Raw genomic sequence first — 20,022 nt, forward strand, 5'->3', positions numbered from 1 at the left:
TGGGGTGGTGGGTGCCCGCCTGTGGGTACAGTGTGTTCAACCTTTCAGGTATACGTGTGTATGTGATGGGGGTTGAGATTGGGGGCCTGTTCACCTCTCTCAGGACATGGGTCTCTTGGGAAAGGGTCCCACTTCTGGTGTGAATGTCCCTCCAGGTATCCATGTCTCTTCCTTACCTGGCGTCTGGCCCCAGCTAGCGGGTCCTGGACAGCAGGGAGCCCAGCCTTTGGGACCTTGAAGGAGGGCCTTGGTCCTGGTGGCCACGCCGAGTGCCAGTACGAGTGCCAGTACGTCTCCTCCGACTGTTGCCCAGTGGGGGTAGGCCCGACAGGCAGCGCAGCGCCTCTGAGAGGCCCGGGAAGCCCTGCCTGTCAGGGCTGGAAGAAGATGCTACCTCCCCCCCGCCCCCCGCCCCCAGGCCTCTGCCATGATACTCACCGGCCAGCTCTGGACACCGGTCATCCAGGTTCTCCAGTAGGGACTCATAGCGAGTGGGGGCCCCTCCCTCCCCATCTGTGGGCGGAGGAGGAATGACTCCTGACTGGTCCCTACTTCTCACCGGCTCAGGCTGGGGTCAGGACAGGTTACTGGGTAAAAGGGTCAGGGCTAGGTTTTGGCCAAAGCGGGGAGCTGGGTCGGGCCTTGGGTGGTCCCCCTCTTACATTCCAACATAACTGCAGGGGGAGGGGAGCCCACTTACTGATGATCCGCACGAGGACATAGGTCCCACGCTCCTGCAGCAGGGGGCTGCCTGAGGAGGGGGCCTGGGGAGTCCCCTCCTCCAGGTCATCGCCCAGACTCACCAGGTGCCCATCCTCAGCCAGGAGGGCGATGGTTGCTGGGAGGGCAGGGAGGGAGGCAGGGCAGGGCTGGTACTCATGTCTGCAGCCCTGGGCCCCCACCTCATCACCCCTCCTTGCCCCTCACCGTCTGGAGGCACTCGCCCCCTCCGCCGCAGGTGGGCAGTGAGAGTCACCAGGCTGCACCACGGGTTCACCAGCTCCCGGCAGCCAGCTGTGGGGGAGGGGCAGAGGTGAGTGAACGGGACCCTCTATTTTTCCCCACTCTGAGACCCTCTGCCTCTCCCATTTCTCTCTCTCTCTTTTTTTAAAAATATATTTTATTGATTTTTAACAGAGAGGAAGGGAGAGGGATAGAGAGTTAGAAACATCGATGTGAGAGAAACATCAACCAGCTGCCTCCTGCACACCCCCTACCTGGGATGTGCCTGCAACCAATGTACATGCCCTTGACCGGAATCGAACCTGGGACCCTTCAGTCCGCAGGCTGACGCTCTATCCACTGAGCCAAACCGGTTTCGGCTCTCTCTCTCTTTTTTAAGTGAATTGTTTTATTGAGATAAAATTTACATCATATTAAATCCACCATTTTAACCAAACTGCGATTCAGTGGCATTTAGTACATTCACAGAGTTGTACGAACATCACTGCTGTTGTGTGTGTGTGTGTTTGTTAAACCTCACGTGAGAATATGTCTTACAGATTTTATTTTTATTTTTATTTTTTTTAAATTTCTTTATTGATTAAGGTGTCACATATTTGTCCTCATCCCCCCATTCCCATCCCCCCCCTCCCCACGCATGCCCCAACCCCCTGTTGAACTTAACCGTTGGATAGGCTCTTATGCATGCACACAAGTCCTTTGGTTGAACTCTCCCCCTCCCCCCACCCTCCCCTATCCTCCCTCTGAGGCCCGATAGTCCGATCGATGCCTCCTTGTTTCTGGTTCTGTTCTTGTTCCTCAGTCTATGTTGTTCATCATTTCCCCTAGATGAGCGAGATCATATGTCACTAGATATATACTTATGAGAACTGAATGTGAGATGAGCAATAATAGTTATGCTGACAGGCAGATGGATCAGTCTGGTCTTACAGGTTTTAGAGAGAGGGGAAAGGAGAGAGAGAAAGGAAGAGAAACATCGATGTATGAGAGAAACATTGATGGGCTGCCTCCCGCGTGCCCTCAGACTGGAGATGGAACCCGAAGCCTAGGTATATGCCCCGACTGGGAATCAAACTGTCTCAATCTCCTGGTGCATGGGACAGCGCTCCACCCAGCTGAGCCACATCAGCCAGGGCAGATCTATTTCTAAAATATTTCATCCCCCAAAATAAGCAACATGCCCACTAAGCCGTTACTTTTTAAAAAATATATGTGTATATTGCTTTCAGAGAGGAAGGTAGAGAGAGAGAGATAGAAACATCAATGATGAGAGAGAATCATTGATTGGCTGCCTCCTGCACGCCTCTTACTGGGGATCAAGCCCATAAGCCGGGCATGTGCCCTTGACCGGAATCAAACCCGGGACCTTTCAATCCACAGGCCGATGCTCTATCCACTGAGCCAAACCAGCTAGGGCTTTTCTTTTCAATTATAGTTTACATTCAATATTATTTTGGGTTAGTTTCAGGTGTACAGCATAGTGGTTCTCCCATCTCTTAACCGGAGCAGGGACCAGGACTGTACCCCACCCCCACCCATCTCCAGAGGTCAATGATGGGTGCACAACTCATGCCGCCTGCACCAGCCCCCCTCCCACCACAGACTCCCTCCCACCAGAGAGCTGGGAATCTGCCGCTGTGGCTGGAGCGTCAGGTGCCTGCTGCACCCTGATCTAGAGGACCACTGACTGAATCAAAAGCCGAGGAACCATCCGGTTAAAAATATTCTCCATGGGAGCATGGCAGGTGTTCTAGGAGAGGGGCGGGGTGAATTTCCTGGTGCCCAGCCAGGGTTTTCCCCTCCAGGGACTCACTCCAGGCACTAGCTCTGCTTCCTCACAGAGCTTCTTCCCCAAACCCCTCACCCCCTAAACCCCATTGCCTCCCCCCTCCCCAGGGCAGAGGGAAGCAAGCTGAGTGTACCATTCCCTGACCCATCTGCAGGGACAGGGGACCCCTCTTACCTCCAAACATCACCGTGATAAACATGGCTGCAGGGGAGTACTCCGACTTCTGACTAAGGAAGGGACTGGGGCTGAGATCTATTCAGGGTTCAGGCCCTGCTGGGAGGTGCAGTGTGTGGGGGTGGATCCGTGGGTGATGGGTAGGTGGGCCCAGGCTGAGGCCCCTACTTGGCCATCCTTGGGGCTGGGCTCCTGCAGTTGTCCAGGCCCTTGGCCTCCTCTTCCTCCCGCTGGCTGGGCAGAGCAGTGGGAGGGGACGGAGGCCCTCCCAGCTTCCACGCTGGTCTCCATGGCCGTGGGAGCTGCCAAGACTTCCAGGCCGGAAATGCCTTCCCCCCAGTCTCTTGGTAACGGGAGCTGAGGCAGGGCTGTGGTGGGGCCTGGAGCCGCCGTTTCCAGGGATGTCCAGAGACCACATTCTCCTACAAGTAGAAACAGCTCCCAGATTGAAAGTGTGTGTGTGTGTGTGTGGGAGGGTTCCTGGGTGTGGGGCACTGGCCCTATGAGCTGGTAGCTGGCAGCTGGCCAGGGGCCCTGGCAAAGCATGGGGTCCTCACCAACCTTGCAGACTCCCCTCCAACTCAAAGCCTCACATTCTTTCCTCTCCCTCTGTCTTCCTCCTCATTCCCAGTCTCTCCTTTTCTTCTGTCCTTGTTTCTTTTTTTTTAAACTGTTTTTATTGATTTCAGAGAGGAAGGAGAGGGAGAGAGAGAGAGAGAAACATCCATGATGAGAGAGAATCATCGATTGGCTGCCTCCTGCACGCAACCTGGGCATGTGCCTGACCGGGAATCCAACTGTGACCTGGTTCATGGGTTGACACTCAACCACTGAGCCACACCCGCCAGGCTTCCTTTTTTTTAAAGTTTATTGAGGTAAAATTTACATACAGTAACATGCACCCTTTTTAGTGTTTTGAGTTTTGACAAATCTCATATAGCCACCACCACAGTTGGGATACAGAACATCTCTATCACTTCCCACAATTTTTTTTTATTCCCCTTTGTAGTCGACTCCAGTCCCTGGCAACCACTGCCTTCTCTAGAATGTCCGATAAAGGGAATCATACAGTAGGGGACCTTCTGAGTCTGGCTTCTCTCACTCAGCATAATGTATATGAGATTCCCCCAGATTGTCCTATGCCCGTGTTCTGGGAGAGGGGGACTGGATGAAAGAAGGTAAAGGAATTAGCCAAAGAACAAACTCGTAACCCAGAGACTCAGACAACAGTGTGGTGATGGCCAGAGGGAATGGGGGCTGGGGGTGGGTAGAGGTGGGCAAAGGGGGAGGGGAAGGGGGACATCTGTAATGGTGTCAACAATAAAAATAAAGTTAAAAATAGTCCCCTCCTTCGAAAAAAAAAAAAGATATATAATATACTAGTAGCCCATTTGCAGGAAGAATCCTGCAATATATGAGCCACCTTGCTTTCCGCTTTTCCTCTCTCTTCTAAGTTGTCTTCAGTCTTCACTCCTCCCTCCCTCAGCGTATGCAAATTAACTGCCATCTTTGTTGGGTAATTTGCATACTCACCCTGATTGGCTGGTGGGCGTGGCTTTGGCTGGTGGGCGTGGCTTGGGCGTAGCGAAGGTGCGGTCAATTTGCATATTACTGGTTTATTAGGTAGGATAGTATATACACAGTTTGTTTCTTTTTATCACTGAAGGGGGTCCCATTGTCTGGGCGTACCATATTTGTTTGTTTTTTAAATATATTTTTATTGATTTCAGAGAGGAAGGAAGAGGGAGAGAGAGATAGAAACATCCATGATGAGAGAGAATCATGGATCGGCTGCCTCCTGCAAGTCCCCCGCTGGGGATGGAGCCCACAACCTGGGCATGTGCCCTTGACCAAAATGGAACCTGGGACCCTTCAGTTTGCAGGCCGACGCTCTATCCACTGAGCCAAACCAGCTAGGGCTGTTTTTAATATATTTTTATTGATTTCAGACCAGAAGGGAGAGGGAGAGAGAGAGAGAAAACATCAATGATGAGAGAGAATCATTAATGGGCTGTCTCCTGCACACCCCACACTGGGGATGAAGCCTGCAACCCGGGCATGTGCCCTGACCGGGAATCGAACCTTGACCTCCACTATGTGCCATGTTTGTTGATCCATTCACCTGCTGTTGTTTTGGGTTGTTTTCAGTTTGGGGCAATTATGAATAAAGCCAGTATAGACATTCACCTACAGGTTTTAGTGTGACTAGAAGTTTTTATTCTTCTAGGATAAATGCCATGAGGGGAAGTTCTGGGCCAGATGATGAGAGTATGTTTAACTTGACCAGAACCTGCCCCTGTTCTCCAGGCTGGCCGAGCCACGTTTCCTCTCGCCTCTTTCTGTTTGTGGCCAGGCCGCTGCAATCCACGGCCGGTCCTCTCACCAGCGCGCTCTCTCTCCTCCTCCTGTCTCTCCCGGTCTCATATTTGTTTGTCTTCCCTTCTCTCTCCCCCTGCTTTCTGCCTCTCCCTGGTTCTCTTTCTTTCTCTGTGTTCTCACATGAACAGTTTCTCTGCCTCTCCATCTGCCTTTTTCTCTGCCTTTTTCTCTCTCTCCCTCTCCCTCTCACGTCATCATCCTGCCTCTTTCCTTCTCCCTTATCACCTCCCCTTTCTCTTCTCTGCAGTTCTGTCTCCTGCCCCCTCTCCATGAGCCCCAGCGGACCCCTCCAGCCAGGGTGCCCAACCTTTGCCAGCTCCCTTTTCCCCAAGGTTTTAGAAATGCCTTGCACCCTCCCCCACCCCATGATTAGGCAGTCAGAGCTCTGGGTGGCTGGGGACCAGGCAGGAGGAGGAGGAGGAGGACGGATCCTCCTCAAAGCTTGCCTCCTCTGTCTGCCTCTGAATAAGCATGATCCTCAGGGAGCGAGAACATGACACTTGTGAGGATTAAATTCGATGACCCATTACAGTGCTCAGCAGTAGCAAGTGCGCAGGATCAATACTGTGGAAACAGACAGCGTTTCCCAAACTTATTTGAAAGTGCAGGGCACTTTATTCCGGGGACACCACTGTATCTGGGGACCTGGGGCCTGCAGACCACAGCTCAGGGGTGGCTGCAGCCAGATTCTGAAGAAATGGCCTAAGTGCAGAGGGGTTTGTCTTCAGTGCATGGGTGGATTTCGGCTCCTGTTCTCAGAAGGCTCTGGGGGGTCAGGACTCTCACATTTGGGGAGATGGGGCCTGGCAGTTGGGCCCCAGCCACTGCCTCCCCCACCAATCAATGGGCTGATTTGCATGCCCTGTTGTGGTCCAGTAGCCTCCCCGGCCCGTGTCTGAAGCACCTGGAGCACACCCAACAGAACAGCGCCCGCCCGCCCGCCTCCCTGCTGCTGGCCATGGCCTGGTGGCGCCTGGCCCTCCTGCTGATTGGAGCCCTCCTGGCAGGTGAGCGCTCCCTGGACCTGGCTCACCTGGGGGCGGGCTAGGGGACAGCACTGGCTCCAGAGGCCCCTGCAAAGAAGCAAGTTGAGATGAGCAGTGGGAGGTTCTGGAAGGGGCACTGAGGTGAAGGGGAGATCTGGCTGCCTAGGGTTGGCCGTGCCCTAGACCTGGGGCAAGTCACTTCTCTGTGGGGGCCTCAGTTTCTCCATTTCTGATTGACCCGATCACTAGAGTCCCTTTGAACTTTGACTCCTTAGGGTCTGAGAAGGGGCTGGAGCTGGTTGCCTTTTGAGTTTTTCACAGGAAAAGCTGGTGTGGGCTGATCCCTACCTCACAGGGCCTCAGGAACAACCTAATTCCAAGGAGGTCCTCAGCATCCAGTTGCTTGAGGCTGAGCTGATGGGTGGTACCACTCAGAAGCTTCCTGGAGGTGGTTAGTCTGTAGCCAGGGTTTGGAAGAGCCAGTGTGACTGAGGGGATAGGAATCTTCAGGGCAAGGGGTGGGAGTGAGCAACAGAGGCCACCTGTCCCACCTTTTATTTATTTATTTTTAAAAAAATATATTTTATTGATTTTTTACAGGGAGAAAGGGAGAGGGACAGAGAGTTAGAAACATCGATGAGAGAGAAACATCGATCAGCTGCCTCCTGCACACTCCCTACTGGGATGTGCCCACAACCAAGGTACGGCAATGCCCTTGACTGGAATCGAACCTGGGACCCTTGAGTCCTCAGGCTGATGCTCTATCCACTGAGCCAAACCGGTCAGGGCCACCAGTCCCACCTTTTAAACTTTAGGCCTTCAACTGAACACAGATCGTTGGGAACATGGCCCTAATGGGGCTTTAGGAGTCACCAACTCAGTACCCCATCCTGTGCCAATCCCATGGCGCCAGGCCATGAGCCCTCTAGGAACAGGAGTTGTTTGGTTAGGGAGTCTGACCACGTCTTCATTAAGGCAGAGGTGGGAGAACAGGGGCCCAGGCCGGGCCTGAGCAGGTCTGTCTCTTTCAGTCTCCAAGCCAGTACTGACCCAGCCAGATGCACTGTTGGTGTTCCCAGGCCAAGAGGCCCAAATCTCCTGCATGCTCAACCCCCGCCACGCCACCATCGGGGACTATGGCGTGTCTTGGTACCAGCAGCGGGCAGGCAGCGCCCCCCGCTACCTCCTCTACTACCGCTCAAAGGAGGATCACCACCGTTCCCCAGACATCCCTGACCGCTTCTCAGCAACCACGGACGCGGCCCAAAATGCCTGCATCCTGATCATCAGCCCCGTGCAGCCCGAGGACGACGCAGACTATTACTGCTCTGTTGGTTACATATCCTAGGGGTGGGGGGTGGGATGCGTGCCTCCTGTCTCCCACATCTGTCTCTGACCTCAGGCCTCTCTCTAACTTTCTCTGAGCCTTGATTTTCCTCCTCTGTAAAATGGGCTAATAACATCCAACGTGTCAATATGGGCCATGAGATCTCTGCTGAAAAAGTGACTGTGGTTGGTCGGGGAGAGTGGAGGGGGCTAGGGACTCTGGGGATTGGTGCTTGAGAGGAAGCACCTGAGACCCTTGGGACAGGGCCCAGCCTCTCCACTGGCCCCCAGGGGCTTCAGACTGGTCGCTTGGCCTTCCTGTGACCCCAGGAGCTGTAGAAAAAAAGGAACCAGCCCTGCCACTCCCAGCTCTGCATGGCTGGTTGTGGTCCAATGCTCACTGGGTGACAAGTGGGTTCCCAAGGAACCCAGGCTGCTAGGTAGGGGAGGGGCAGTCCCTGCCTACTCCTTGATGGAGCAGGGAGGAAGCTGTGAGTGTGTGTGTGTGTGTGTGTGTGTGTGTGTGTGTGTGTGTGTGTGTAGGGCACTCAGAGGCACCTGAGGGCCAGGGTGGAGGGCGTGAAGGCGGTGGGCAGATGGCAGGGGCTGGCTGAGTGGGCAGCATCCCCCCCTCTCAGGAACACGTGTTCTATTGGTCTCCCTTGAGAGAGCTGTGCCCCCACTCTCCCCAGGGAGGCTCTCCCACAGGCAGGTGGGCCCAGGGGGAAGCACAGGGGGCGGGGCAAGTCTTGCCATCAGAAGCAGAGCTGAGAGTGGGGTGGGGGGTTCAAGAACACATCCCTCTTCCCTCCCGGTTCCCCTGGAGGCGTCTCATGCCTGGAGGTCATCCCTCAAATGTACTGAGTCCAGAGAGGGTGCAGCCAACACTCGCAGCCATCTGCCAGGGTCCTCCGCGGGCCCTTCTTCTCATTCCGGTCTCTGTGGGGACTGGGTGGGCAGGCAGAACCAGGAAGGGATGATGAATTCCCAGGGCTCCTGGGCCTGTGAGAGGTGATGGGCTCCATTCTGGGATCCCTTTCTCCTTCTCTTGAAGACCTCACACGCCTGGCGGCCCATGGCTGCGCCCATCCCCAGGGCAAGTGCAGCCGGCCTGCCCCTCCCGGCCTCAGTTTCCTCCCCTGCACTCCTGCCAACGACTGCCCAGCTCCGTTCTCCCCGCAGCCGGACTCATTCGGGGGGCAGCCCAGAGCCACTGCGTCGGACAGGAGAGACTCTCCCGATCCCGGTCCCGGAGCCCGGAGCCCCGCGGCTGCGCGCCCGAACACCGGGCGCGGCGGGACCACCGAGACGCGAGGACCTCCGCGCGGCCTAGAGCAGTCCCGGAAGTGCCTGCGGGAGGGGGGCGGGGGGCGGGGCTCCGGCTCTAGGGCCACCGCGGGCTCCGCGTCAGCAGCAGCCCGGGAGCCAGGCCGGGTCGGCCGCGGGTTGGAGCAGCTCAGGTGCGGCCCCGCCCCGGCCTCCGGCGGCCCCGCCCCGGCCCAGGTGAGCGGCTCCGCCCCGGCCCAGGTGAGTGGCTCCGCGGCAGCCTGTGTGCCCACCTGTCCCTCCGGTGGTCCGCGGTGCGAGCGTCTCCATTGGTGGGAAGCATGTTGGGGCACAGGCGTCGCCGCCCGGCCGGCGTGTGCCTGTCCGCGGCTGCTCGCTGGCCTCCAGCCAGAGAGCCCTGACCGGACCGAGGGTCTGCCAGGTGCCGGGCCGTGTGGGCTCCCTGGAGGATGGGGTGACGGATGCAGGAGCAGCCCGGGAAGGCCCTGAGAGAAGTGGGAAGCATGGGATTTCATAGCTTTGGCTTTTTGGTCCCAAAACGTTTAAAACATGGTTGGGGACAGATAAAAGGTTTGCCAACTTTTTTAAACAGAGTGGAGACTTCAGGTGTAGGTGGTACATAGTGGGAATGGAAACTTCCTAAGGAGGAAACGTTGGAAACACCAGGATTTAACAGGTGGGTGGAAGAAGAGTTGCAATACACAGAAGGAGGGATCCCAGGCCATGAAAATTGGGGGGATCTTTCGAAAACCAAGGGAATAAGGCAGGATGTGGGAGTGGGGTGATTTGTCCAGCAAGCTCAAAGCCTTGAGGCGTCCAGGTAGGCAAGGTGGGTTTAGGAAAGGGATGAGCCCATATTGTCACATCTTTAGTTTTTTTTCAAGAGAAGGCCAGAAACCTCCTGAGTTTTCCATGTTGGCAGCGAAGTCAAACAAAAAGGAAAAGCCCAACTCTTTCGAGAGCCAGACAAAACATGTCTATGGCAGGATCCCCAGGCTGCCAATTTTCATTCTCTAAAATGAAGGGTTTTGAGGAGGAGGTATTGGTGAGCAGTGCCAGAAGGGGTGGGGAAGGGGACGCAGAAGAGAGGATTGGCAGTAAGGAGGTCATTGGATGCTGGAGCTGAGTGCCGAAGTCCCAGCTGAAATTGGAAACTGGAAATCTGTCTCGGTGCCATACACAGTCGTATGATTTTCCTTGGCAGCATTTAACATTTCATGAGGAATTGGCAGAGAAGGAGTTAGTGGCTGGTTGCAGCAGGGCAAGGAATTGAGGAATGTGATGCTGGTCAGAATTAGCTGAAGTGACATCTATAGTTAGACCCACTATAGAAGGAGGGGATCTAAGCTAGATGGGAGTGGGTAGAATGAGAAGAGGAGGAGGAAGTGAAGATGGGGAAATACTAGCCCTAGCCGGTTTGGCTCAGTGGAGACAGCGTTGGCCTACGGACTGAAGGGTCCTGGGTTGGATTCCGGTCAAGGGCACATGCCTGGGTTGCGGGCTCGATCCCCAGTAGGAGGCATGCAGGAGGCAGCCAATCAATGATTCTCATCATTGATGTTTCTCCCTCTCCCTTCCTCTCTGAAATCAATAAAAATAAAAGATGGGGAGCTATTAGACTTGGTGAGGTTGAGTGAGAGAACTGGAAGGATTGGAGATTATGGTTGCTGAAGAGGAGGGTAAGAAGAGGTAAAATGAGCAAAGACAATTCATTAAAGTGGCTGAAATTCATTAAGACGATATTTCCAAATAGAAATGGGCTCCATCATGACTACTATGACTAATATATATATTTCGATTCAGTTACTCTCTAAGCTTCAAGGTAAGGATAGTAATAGTAGTACCTTTGTATAGAGTTGTGAAGATTAAGTGAGAAACACTTGTAAAGGTCTAGTAGTGTCTAGCACAGAGCAGATACTCAATAAACATGACCTGTTATCATTATGGTAGCTGGGGAGTTTCCCTTTAGCTGCACAGAAGTTTCTGAATGGGGTCCTGAGAGGCTCCCTGGGGCCACCACAGGGGCTGAGGGGCTGAGTGGGGGTGTTCTAGCTTCCTTCTTTGTTCCCACAGAAACACCCTCCTTCAACTGCAGCAGTCATGCTTTTGTCTGTTTATTTGTTTACTAGAGGCCCGATGCACAAATTTGTGCATGGTGGGGTCAGGCTGGCCCACCCGGATCCTGGGGGCTGTTCGAGGTGGGGCTGGCCGGGGGGAGGGGCCGTGGGAGGTTGGCCAGCCGGCCCTGCCCCCTGGTCGGATGCCCAGTCGAGGGGACAATTTGCATATTAGCCTTTTATTATATAGGATATCTCCCAGATAATTGATTTTTTTTTTTTTTTGGATAAAGAGTTCAAGTGTGACAGTCAGTTCTAGCACAAAACTGGATGGCTTTTCCTCCACTCAATTATATATTAATTCAACAAATGTATGTGTAGAGATTGTCCTGTTGTGTTGGGGCCCAGGGTTCCAAAATGAAGGAACACATGACTTGCCCTTATGGAGCTCACAGGTAGTGGTGGGGAGAGTCCTGTCAACCCATGTTTGCCATCCAGAGTGGTGAGTGCTGGATGGATGTGTGCACCAAGCTCCATGGGTCACGGAGGGGTGTGCCTGAGATAGTCAATCTGAGGGTGAAAGAAGAGGGGACATTTGGACTGAGTCTGGAAGGATGAGCCAGTGACAGTCTGAGAAAGGGGAGGGACCTGGTAGGCAGAAGAAACAGCAGCACAAATGAAATGGAAGGTTAGGGGTGTGTGAAAGGAGGGGCAGGAGATGGGCTGGAAGGGCCATGTGTGAGGGCCTTGTGAATGAGTTGAGCTGTCACAGGCTCCTAAGAAGAGAAATGACACGATCAGGCCTGTATCTGGGGTATTTCACACTGGTGTCAATGCAGGGAACGGGCCAGAGGGAGGAATAGATGTTGGAGATAGGCAGCCATTTGGGAGGTGAGTATTGAAATAATCTCGGGGATTTGCACTGAGGCCTGAGCTCCAGAATCGCAGCAAGGACAGAGAGGCAGAGACAGACCCCCTCAGGAAATGGAAGGACAGGCCATGCAGGCGAGAGAGGAAGAAGGTCTAGCCTGACTCCCAGAGTTGTGGCTGGGGCACCAGACGGAAGGAAGTGCACTCTCTCTTTCCCAACAAAACCCCATTCCCAACATCCTCCAGCAGGTGGAGTATTGTGCCTTTTCCACATGGCTCCACTTCCTGCTCTAACCCACCTTTCTGAACATCCTCAGCCTTTAGAGTCTAGACACTGTGGTGTGGCGTTTGATTCTATAATTTCTCTGTCTTTTTTTGCAGTTGTTTCTGGTAAATTAAACTTCTGTCTAACCCAGTGGGGATCAAAGCAAAGGGCAAGATTGTGACTTTTTGTTTTATGTTGTTAATCCTCACCTGAGGATATTTTTTTCATAGATTTTTTTGGGGGGGAGGGGAGAGAGAAAAACAGAGTAAGACCAAGGGCGAGAGAGAGAGAGAGAGAGAGAGAGAGAGAGAGAGAGAGAGTGAGAGAGACACATTGATTGGTTACCTCCTGCAAGTGCCCCAACTGGGCTGGAGATCAAACCTGCAACCCAGGTATGTGCCCTTGACCTGGAATCCAACCCAAGATCCTTCATTGTATGGGCTGTCACTCTAACCACTGAGCACACCGGCCAGGGCCAAGATTGTATCTTATACTTTTGTTATTATCTACCACTAGCGTTCCCGTTGCAGGAAAAATCCTGCAATAGGGTTTCCTGCTGCACTCTACCCCTCCCCGCCTCCGCTCCTCCCTTGTCCCCCGGCCGCCTTCTCCGCCAGCCTGCCCCGCTCTCCTTCCTTCTCCCCCGGCCCCGCCTCCGCTCCTCCCTTCTCCTCCCCCCGGCTTGCTTGCTTCTCTGCAGCTTTGCTCCCTTCAGCATCTCTTGGCTTCTTTCTACGCCGTCTTGATATGCAAATTAGCCACCATCTTTGTTAGGGTAATTTGCATACTCGTCCTGATTGGCTGATGGGTGTGGCTTGGCTGGTGGGCGTGGCTTGTGCTTAGCGAAGGTGCGGTCAATTTGCATATTTGTCTATTATTAGGTAGGATTGATTCTGGCACAGGAAAAAGGCACATACTAAGTGCTTGACTTGTCTGCTTGACTTGTCTGCTTGTCCCTTTTCTTTTTAGATCATAAGAACAGTAAGTGTGTCCCAAAGAAGAACATCTTTCAAGAAATACAGTCATTGGGGGTGATACTAGATCCACAATGGAGGTTCCCCCAGCATCCAAGCTTGGTGAGACCTTTGTGTTTGAAGATGGGTTAGAGATGCAACAAGAACTTTTCCCAGACGAGGACCTAGGGGACTCATTTCTTCAGGAAAGGGGTTTAGAGCAAATGGCAGTTATCTATAAGGAGATCCCTCTTGGGGAGCCAAATGAGGAACATGATGATTATGAGGGGAATTTTAGTCTGTGCTCAAGCCCTGATCAGCATCAGAGTATCCCCCAAGTAAACAAACCCCAGGATGATGACATATTTGGCCAAACCTTCCTCCAGAAATCAGACCTCAGTATGTGTCAGTTAATCCATGATGGAGAAGAACCCAGCAAACACGACTATGAGCTAGTGGGCAGGGGGGACTCGGTACCTAATGAACCTCACAGAACTGCACAACCACCAAAACCCTATGCGTGTCGGGAATGTGGGAAGGCCTTCAGCCAGAGCTCACACCTTCTTAGGCACCTGGTGATCCACACTGGGGAGAAGCCCTATGAGTGCTGTGAGTGTGGGAAGGCCTTCAGCCAGAGCTCGCACCTTCTCAGACATCAGATAATCCACACCGGGGAAAAGCCCTATGAATGCCCAGAATGTGGAAAAGCCTTTCGCCAGAGCTCAGCCCTCACACAACATCAGAAAACCCACACTGGGAAGAGACCGTATGAATGTAGGGAATGCGGGAAAGATTTCAGTCGGAGCTCAAGTCTGAGAAAACATGAGAGAATTCATACTGGAGAAAAACCTTATCAGTGTAAGGAATGTGGGAAATCCTTCAACCAGAGCTCAGGCCTGAGCCAGCATCGGAAAATCCACACCCTAAAGAAACCTCACCAATGCGATCTCTGCGGAAAGGCCTTTTGTCACAGGTCCCACCTCATTCGGCACCAGAGGATTCACACTGGGAAGAAACCCTACAAATGTGAAGAGTGTGGGAAGGCCTTCAGCCAGAGCTCCAACCTCATCGAGCATCGGAAGACCCACACCGGTGAGAAACCCTACAAATGCCATAAGTGTGGGAAAGCCTTCAGCCAGAGTTCCTCCCTCATTGAGCACCAGCGGATTCACACTGGGGAGAAGCCTTACGAGTGCGGCCAGTGCGGCAAGGCCTTCTGCCACAGCTCCGCACTGATTCAGCACCAGAGAATCCACACCGGGAAGAAACCCTACACGTGCAATGAGTGTGGCAAAGCCTTCCGGCACAGGTCGGCCCTTATTGAACATTATAAAACCCACACCAGAGAGAAACCCTATGAGTGTAACAAATGTGGCAAGTCCTTCAGGGGAAGCTCACACCTTATTCGGCATCAGAAAATCCATGCTGGGGAGAAGCTCTAAGGAGGCGCTCACACCAAAGCTTGAAAGCCTTTCCCTGATGGAGCCCGCGCCCAGTTGCTTTATCTGCAAGGCTCTATCCACCTGCCCCCTAACAGAGTTGAACCTAGGTGCTCCTGAGCACCCGCACCAGCAGCAAGGGCCCCTCTTGGCCAGGTGCCCTGTGATCAGCAGGTTTTCTGAGCACAAGGGAGGGTAGGGGGATAGAAAGGCTGCCGGAATGGCTGAGCACCTGAAAAGAGAGTGGTCCTTCGATTTTTCTCATTCTCACATTTGACTTCCAAGCCTGTGAGGTTCAGTTCTGCCCTCTATTCCAGAATCCAGAAGAGAAATGACTGTAAGAGGGAGAATGTCGCGTTAAACCCATGAGAATGTCAGGTGAGAACTCAACATCAGGCTACAGTCTGGCACTTGCCGTAGAAGTAACCATTCTCACAGTTCAAATTAGCTAAAGAAAAATGAATCCAAAAAGTAGATACCTCAGCCACAAAATGGAATCTCCTGCCTGGTTTGGGTACTTGTAGGGACAACCCAAACAGGTTACAGAACAAAGGGCGTGTCTGGGAGGATTAGGTTTGGGACTGGGAGTGAGGGTGCGAGTCCCTGGTGTGGTCTCTGAATCCTGTTCTGTGTTAGAGTGAGGGTGGTCTCTTTCAAGGAGAGGAGAGGTTTGGTCCTGCAGGCCAGGGGACATTTGACGGCCAGCTCTGACTCAGCCCAGGCCCAAGGCATCAGTGCCCTCCAGGAGTAGCCCCTCCACAAGACCCAGGGCTCCTAAAACCACAGCGTGCCTTGGACATCAGCAGGGCCCCTTTCTGGTCCGGCAGCTATGCAGCCTCTCCAGCTTCCAGTGCAGGGGCGGCCTGGGTGGGGGATGTTGGAAGCAGGGTGATTCAATCAGAGATCTGGGTTCAAGTCTCAGGTCCATCCCTCCTGTCTATGGGTCCTTGAGGAAGCCCCATAGACTCACGGGCTCAGTTTTCCTACCCGTGAAATGGAGATAGTGGGATCTGGCCCCATACTTCTAAGGATCGGTGCAAGGTTCCCATTCAGAATGAGGGCACATATGAAAGTGCTTTGACAACTGGAGATTGAGTATGGATACTCAGAGTGACCTCTGCGCCCCCCCCCCCCCCCCCCCGAAACACTGTCCCTGAAGCCTGGAGAGGCATCCCCATCTGCTTCCTGAAATGGCAGAGCTTGCAGCAGGCCCTCATTAAACCGGGCTTTCCCATACTCCCTCAGGCTGTACCCTGGGCTGGGGCGCCCTGTGTTTATCTTACAGATGTTTCCTGGACGCCATCCTGAGCCTCCCTGCGGTGTTCAGTCCATGTCCCGTACTCTCTGTTCTCCCCCCCGCCAGCTGGTGTTCATCTGGGACCAATTCAGTGGGCATCCCCAGAGGTGGGGCTCAGTGGTGTGTTTTTAAAGCTGCCAGGTGGTTATAATGTCCCAGCATGCATCCGGGCTGTGAGCCCTGTGCTGGGCACCCATGCACCCCCACATCTCCCAAATGTCAGGCCTGCTTGCCCTGACAGCAGAGCTTGGAGGTGGCCCAGGAACCACACACTGACAGGTCTGGCTAGTTGGTCATTGTTTGTCCCAGGCCCTCAGGCCTTCGTGTGCCCATGGGGATCTAGTACTGGCATTCCCCCCAGGTTTCTCAGCTAGTGTGGGGGGAGGCAGTCTGGAATCCCACGAACCTTTCGTGGTAAAGCTGGTTATTTCAGCCAACCAGAAGCTCAGCTTGGCAGATATGTGTGGTTTTGATGAATAAAATGGGAGAGCCACCCTGGCTAGTTTTCTCAGTGGTTAGAGAGTCTGCCCTCGGACCAAAGGGTCACAGGTTCAATTCGGGTCAAGGGCACATATCTCAGTTGTAGGCTCAATCCCTGGCCCCCCAGTCTGTGCATGCGGGAGGCAACCAATCCATGTGTCTCTCTCACATCGATGTTTCTCTCTCTGTGCCTCTCCCCCTCCCTTCAACACTTTCTCAAAATCAATGGGAAAAAAATATTTTCGGGTGAGGATTAACAAAATAAAAAAATGGGAGAGCCATAATTGTTACTGAGTAAGTGGGACTTGGTAGCCAGATTTTAAAAGGATTGGTCTGATGGTCTGGGAAGATCACTTCTGTCAAGTCCCTCTTTGCTATGTGAAACATTTAACCAGCACCCCAGGCTCCCCCAGAACCTGCTGTACCACAGCTGGACTGGTCAGGTGGCGCCTGGGCATTGTTGGCAGGAGGCCTGCTACCAGGCTCTGTAGTCATTTACCAGGAGTGAGGAGAGAATGCTGAGACACCTGCTTGGTGCGGGTGACAGCAGCCACCAACTCCCGCCAGATCTACCTCCTGGCACCCCCCGCATTCTGTGCCTATCAGGCAGTCATCAGTTTCCTTCCCACCTTTAATGTCTCCCTTCACATCCTGTACACCCCAACCAAACTGATTTTTTTAAAGCATCACTTTGCACATGTCACCACTCTCCTTAAAAACCAACCTTTGGGGGTATTTCTGCACACAAACCCCCATTTCAGCCAACCTGCTTCACCCCCCTCTAAGCAAGCCACATGGAGTTCATGCCAGCCTCTGTCCTCAGCTCACCTCCAGCTTCTCTCAACTCATTTTATACTGTTCTCGCGTTTTGAAATATGCACTTTCTCCCCCTGTACCCTCTGCAACCCGTCTCCTTTCTTCCTTTTGACAATTTACATGGGGATAAAAACCCCTTTCCGAAGGGTTGACAGATTCTCAAATAACCATGGTTAAGACCAGGTACTTGTCATTTTTGGAAGTGTAAGTAAAAGGAGTTCTCTGTTCAATGTATTTCATGGTTTGACTATGTATTTAAATTCCTTTCACTTTATTTAGGGTCTCAGTGTAATGTTATAAGGGATTGTCCTGGTAACACTTTATCGTTGAATTCAGTTGTTTCTGTTGTCTTGTGTTTTTTCCCTGATGGCAGATGTTGAGTGTTGTAAAGCTCCCACTCGTGATGTTGTTTACTAATTGAATTGTTGTGTCAAAGTATATGTATTCTGGTGGGTTGTTTGTTTGTTTTTTAGCTTAATACTTTATGTTTCTAAGATTAATTATTAGTTAAGCGTATATATATATATATTTTTTATTGATTTTAGAGAGGAAGGTAGAGAGAGAAACATCGATCGGCTGCCTTTTGCACGTGCCCTGACCGGGGATCGAACCCTCAACCTGGCTCTGTGCCCTGACTGGGAATCAGAATTGAACCTGCAGCCTTCTGGTGCATGGGATGATGCTCCAACCAACTGAGCCACACAGGCCAGGGCATTAGTTAATCATATTTTTACTATTTCTAGTAAATGTAGGTAATTTAGTCTGATTTTTTTAAATTGTTAGAGCTTTTTCTGCACTCCATAAGTTTGACATGTGGTATTTCTTGTTATTATATTATTAATTTCCTTTTGGCCCAAGTGTTATTATTACTTTTTTATATTTCCAAGTGATCACTGCTTAAGTCATTATTGTTATTTCTTACTTTATTGTGGTTTCAACATTTCAAAGTGCCCATAGAATTTCTTTGGGCCTGAATATATTATCCGTTTTTTATGAAGCATTTGTGTACTCTTAAGAAACGTGTTTTTACTCCATCAGTTCTATTTGTTAGCTTCGTTTTTAAACTATTTTATACAAATTAATATTTTCTCTAATTTTGTTTTCTTCAGAGCTCTGAACCTGGGGTCCATGGACTGCCTAGGGGTCTTTGGCACACAGGGGTTTTAAAAGCTTGTGGACCCCTAGGGACTGAACAAGGCTGTGGGCATGTGTGTGAGTGAATAGTCCTGGGTCTGTAGCATTCTCCTTATTTTGGAAGGGCTCTGTGACCCCAAAAAAGTTAAGAACACTCATTTACCTGATCTAATTGTAGTCTGATTTTGTGTTTTTTTCTTTATGTGGTTTCTGTCCCTTTTTTATGTGTGTTGCTATGTTAGTCATGCAATTATCTCAACTCTTTGGAGGAATAGGCAGGGTATCTGTTGTCAATAAGTAAATACCAAGGTGTTTGGGGTATATATATACATATATATATATACTTAATAGTGATATATTGAAAACCTGTGCCTTTTTGTGCCCTATTTGCCTCTTCATGCTTCTAGCTTAAACTTCTCCTTCAAAATATTATAATTGTTTTTCTTGCATTTGCATTTGCATGGGAGTTTAGCTCATCATTTTAATTTTTAAATGTGTGTATATATTTTGCTATATATCTGTAACTTATAAACACCAAATTCTTGGATTTGATTTTCTGATTCTTGCTGTAATCCTTTTCCTTCTTGTGCAAGAAGTTCTGTCATTAGCATTATTGTTTAGAGTAAGGTAGAAATTTGCACTTTAACATTTTAGTATCTGATAATTCATTGAACCCACAAAGGCCATGCTCATTCATGCATGGAGTATCATTTTGGGGTAGACCAGAAGTCTGCCATTGCGTGTACCTGCTCCTTGCCTTCATCAGTGCCAGGCTCTGTCGTAAGCCCACTCTTCAAGTCACAGGCTCTGATTTCAGTGTCCTTGGCTGCAATGTGGGGGAATGATGCCACCTCATAGCCTCGTGGAGCCCAGAGGACTAAGGAAAACAAACCTGCATGGCAAACAGCAGGCACAGATGATTACTACACTATTAGTATTTTGAATATTTAATTTTCTGTTCTTACTCCTAAAGTTCTTTGAACATAAAACATTACATTGTGCTTTACTTTTTAGAGAATCCTACCAGATGTAGCCAAGAATTAAGTAGACATCACAGATCCATCCCGCCCTCCCAGAGTGAACCCACAGTCATTTGAAGAGAGGTGGGGACCCTGGTCTCATAACCCCCGTCCCCACCACCTGTGTGTCCCAGGTTGGTTCCCCCTCCACCTTCCCCTTTCTCCCCAACCCCTCCTGTGGTGGGGGAAGGGGACACTGCAAAGGCTCAAGAACACGGCCCCTGATGGCCACTCCTGTTACAGTGGGGAAGCGGGCCAGTGACTCACCAGAAGTACGGTTTAGGGTCAGATCCACCGGCAGTCGTGGGGAGGAACATGTCTGGATGCTACGCTGAGCCCCAGCCAGCTGCTGCCCGGGTTTATCGGAGGTGGCAGGTGGGGCTAGTCATCTCGGGCCGAGGTGAAAACCACATTGCCTCAATCTGTTCAGAGTTGCCCAACTCTTGGGGGTGATTGGACATTTGCAAACATCACACAAAATGGATATATTTCCTAGAATGCCGATGCCTCGATTTACTGGGGTGGGGAAAGAGAGCCCCTTTTCTTATGGGAGAACCCCATCTTTAGTATCTGATAACCCAGAAACCAAGGTGGGTGTGAAGTTGGTGTCTTTCTCTCACATTGAGGTTTCTCTTTCTCTCTCTCCTTCCCTCTCTCTCTCTAAAAATCAATAGGAAAAATATCCTCAGATGAGGATTACCAAAAAACAAAACGAAGACTGATTCTGCTGGCGTGTCCTGGACCCCGTGGTGGTGGGGGGGCGGGGTGTCCAGCCTGACGGGGTGAAA

At 51.7% G+C, this 20,022-nt stretch overlaps 3 protein-coding genes across 4 annotated transcripts; 2 read left to right on the top strand and 1 right to left on the bottom strand.

Annotated features, from left to right (window-relative positions):
• Positions 1–193: 193 nt before the first annotated feature.
• C23H22orf15 (chromosome 23 C22orf15 homolog) lies at positions 194–2,951 on the bottom strand. The gene is made up of 5 exons (XM_054712607.1): positions 2,927–2,951; positions 928–1,014; positions 701–838; positions 439–513; positions 194–345 (listed from the first exon to the last, which is right to left on the bottom strand). The coding sequence occupies exons 1-5, from the start codon at positions 2,949–2,951 to the stop codon at positions 194–196; spliced, it is 477 nt and encodes a 158-aa protein (XP_054568582.1).
• Positions 2,952–6,263: 3,312 nt separating this feature from the next.
• On the top strand, positions 6,264–7,639 carry VPREB3 (V-set pre-B cell surrogate light chain 3). The gene is made up of 2 exons (XM_008142891.3): positions 6,264–6,312; positions 7,323–7,639. Exons 1-2 carry the CDS (start codon positions 6,264–6,266, stop codon positions 7,637–7,639), a joined length of 366 nt encoding a protein of 121 aa, XP_008141113.3.
• A 1,457-nt stretch (positions 7,640–9,096) lies between these two features.
• On the top strand, positions 9,097–14,491 carry ZNF70 (zinc finger protein 70). 2 transcript variants are annotated; one of them, XM_028147075.2, is made up of 2 exons: positions 9,097–9,144; positions 13,066–14,491. In XM_028147075.2, exon 2 carries the CDS (start codon positions 13,145–13,147, stop codon positions 14,489–14,491), a length of 1,347 nt encoding a protein of 448 aa, XP_028002876.2. In that variant the 5' UTR covers positions 9,097–9,144; positions 13,066–13,144. The 2 variants fall into 2 exon arrangements, with proteins under 2 accessions (XP_028002876.2, XP_054568614.1); XM_054712639.1 differs by lacking the exon at positions 9,097–9,144 and adding an exon at positions 12,445–12,488.
• The last annotated feature ends 5,531 nt before the right edge of the window (positions 14,492–20,022 follow it).

Source organism: Eptesicus fuscus, chromosome 23 (assembly GCF_027574615.1).
Source record: "Eptesicus fuscus isolate TK198812 chromosome 23, DD_ASM_mEF_20220401, whole genome shotgun sequence".
Classification (NCBI taxonomy): domain Eukaryota; kingdom Metazoa; phylum Chordata; class Mammalia; order Chiroptera; family Vespertilionidae; genus Eptesicus; species Eptesicus fuscus.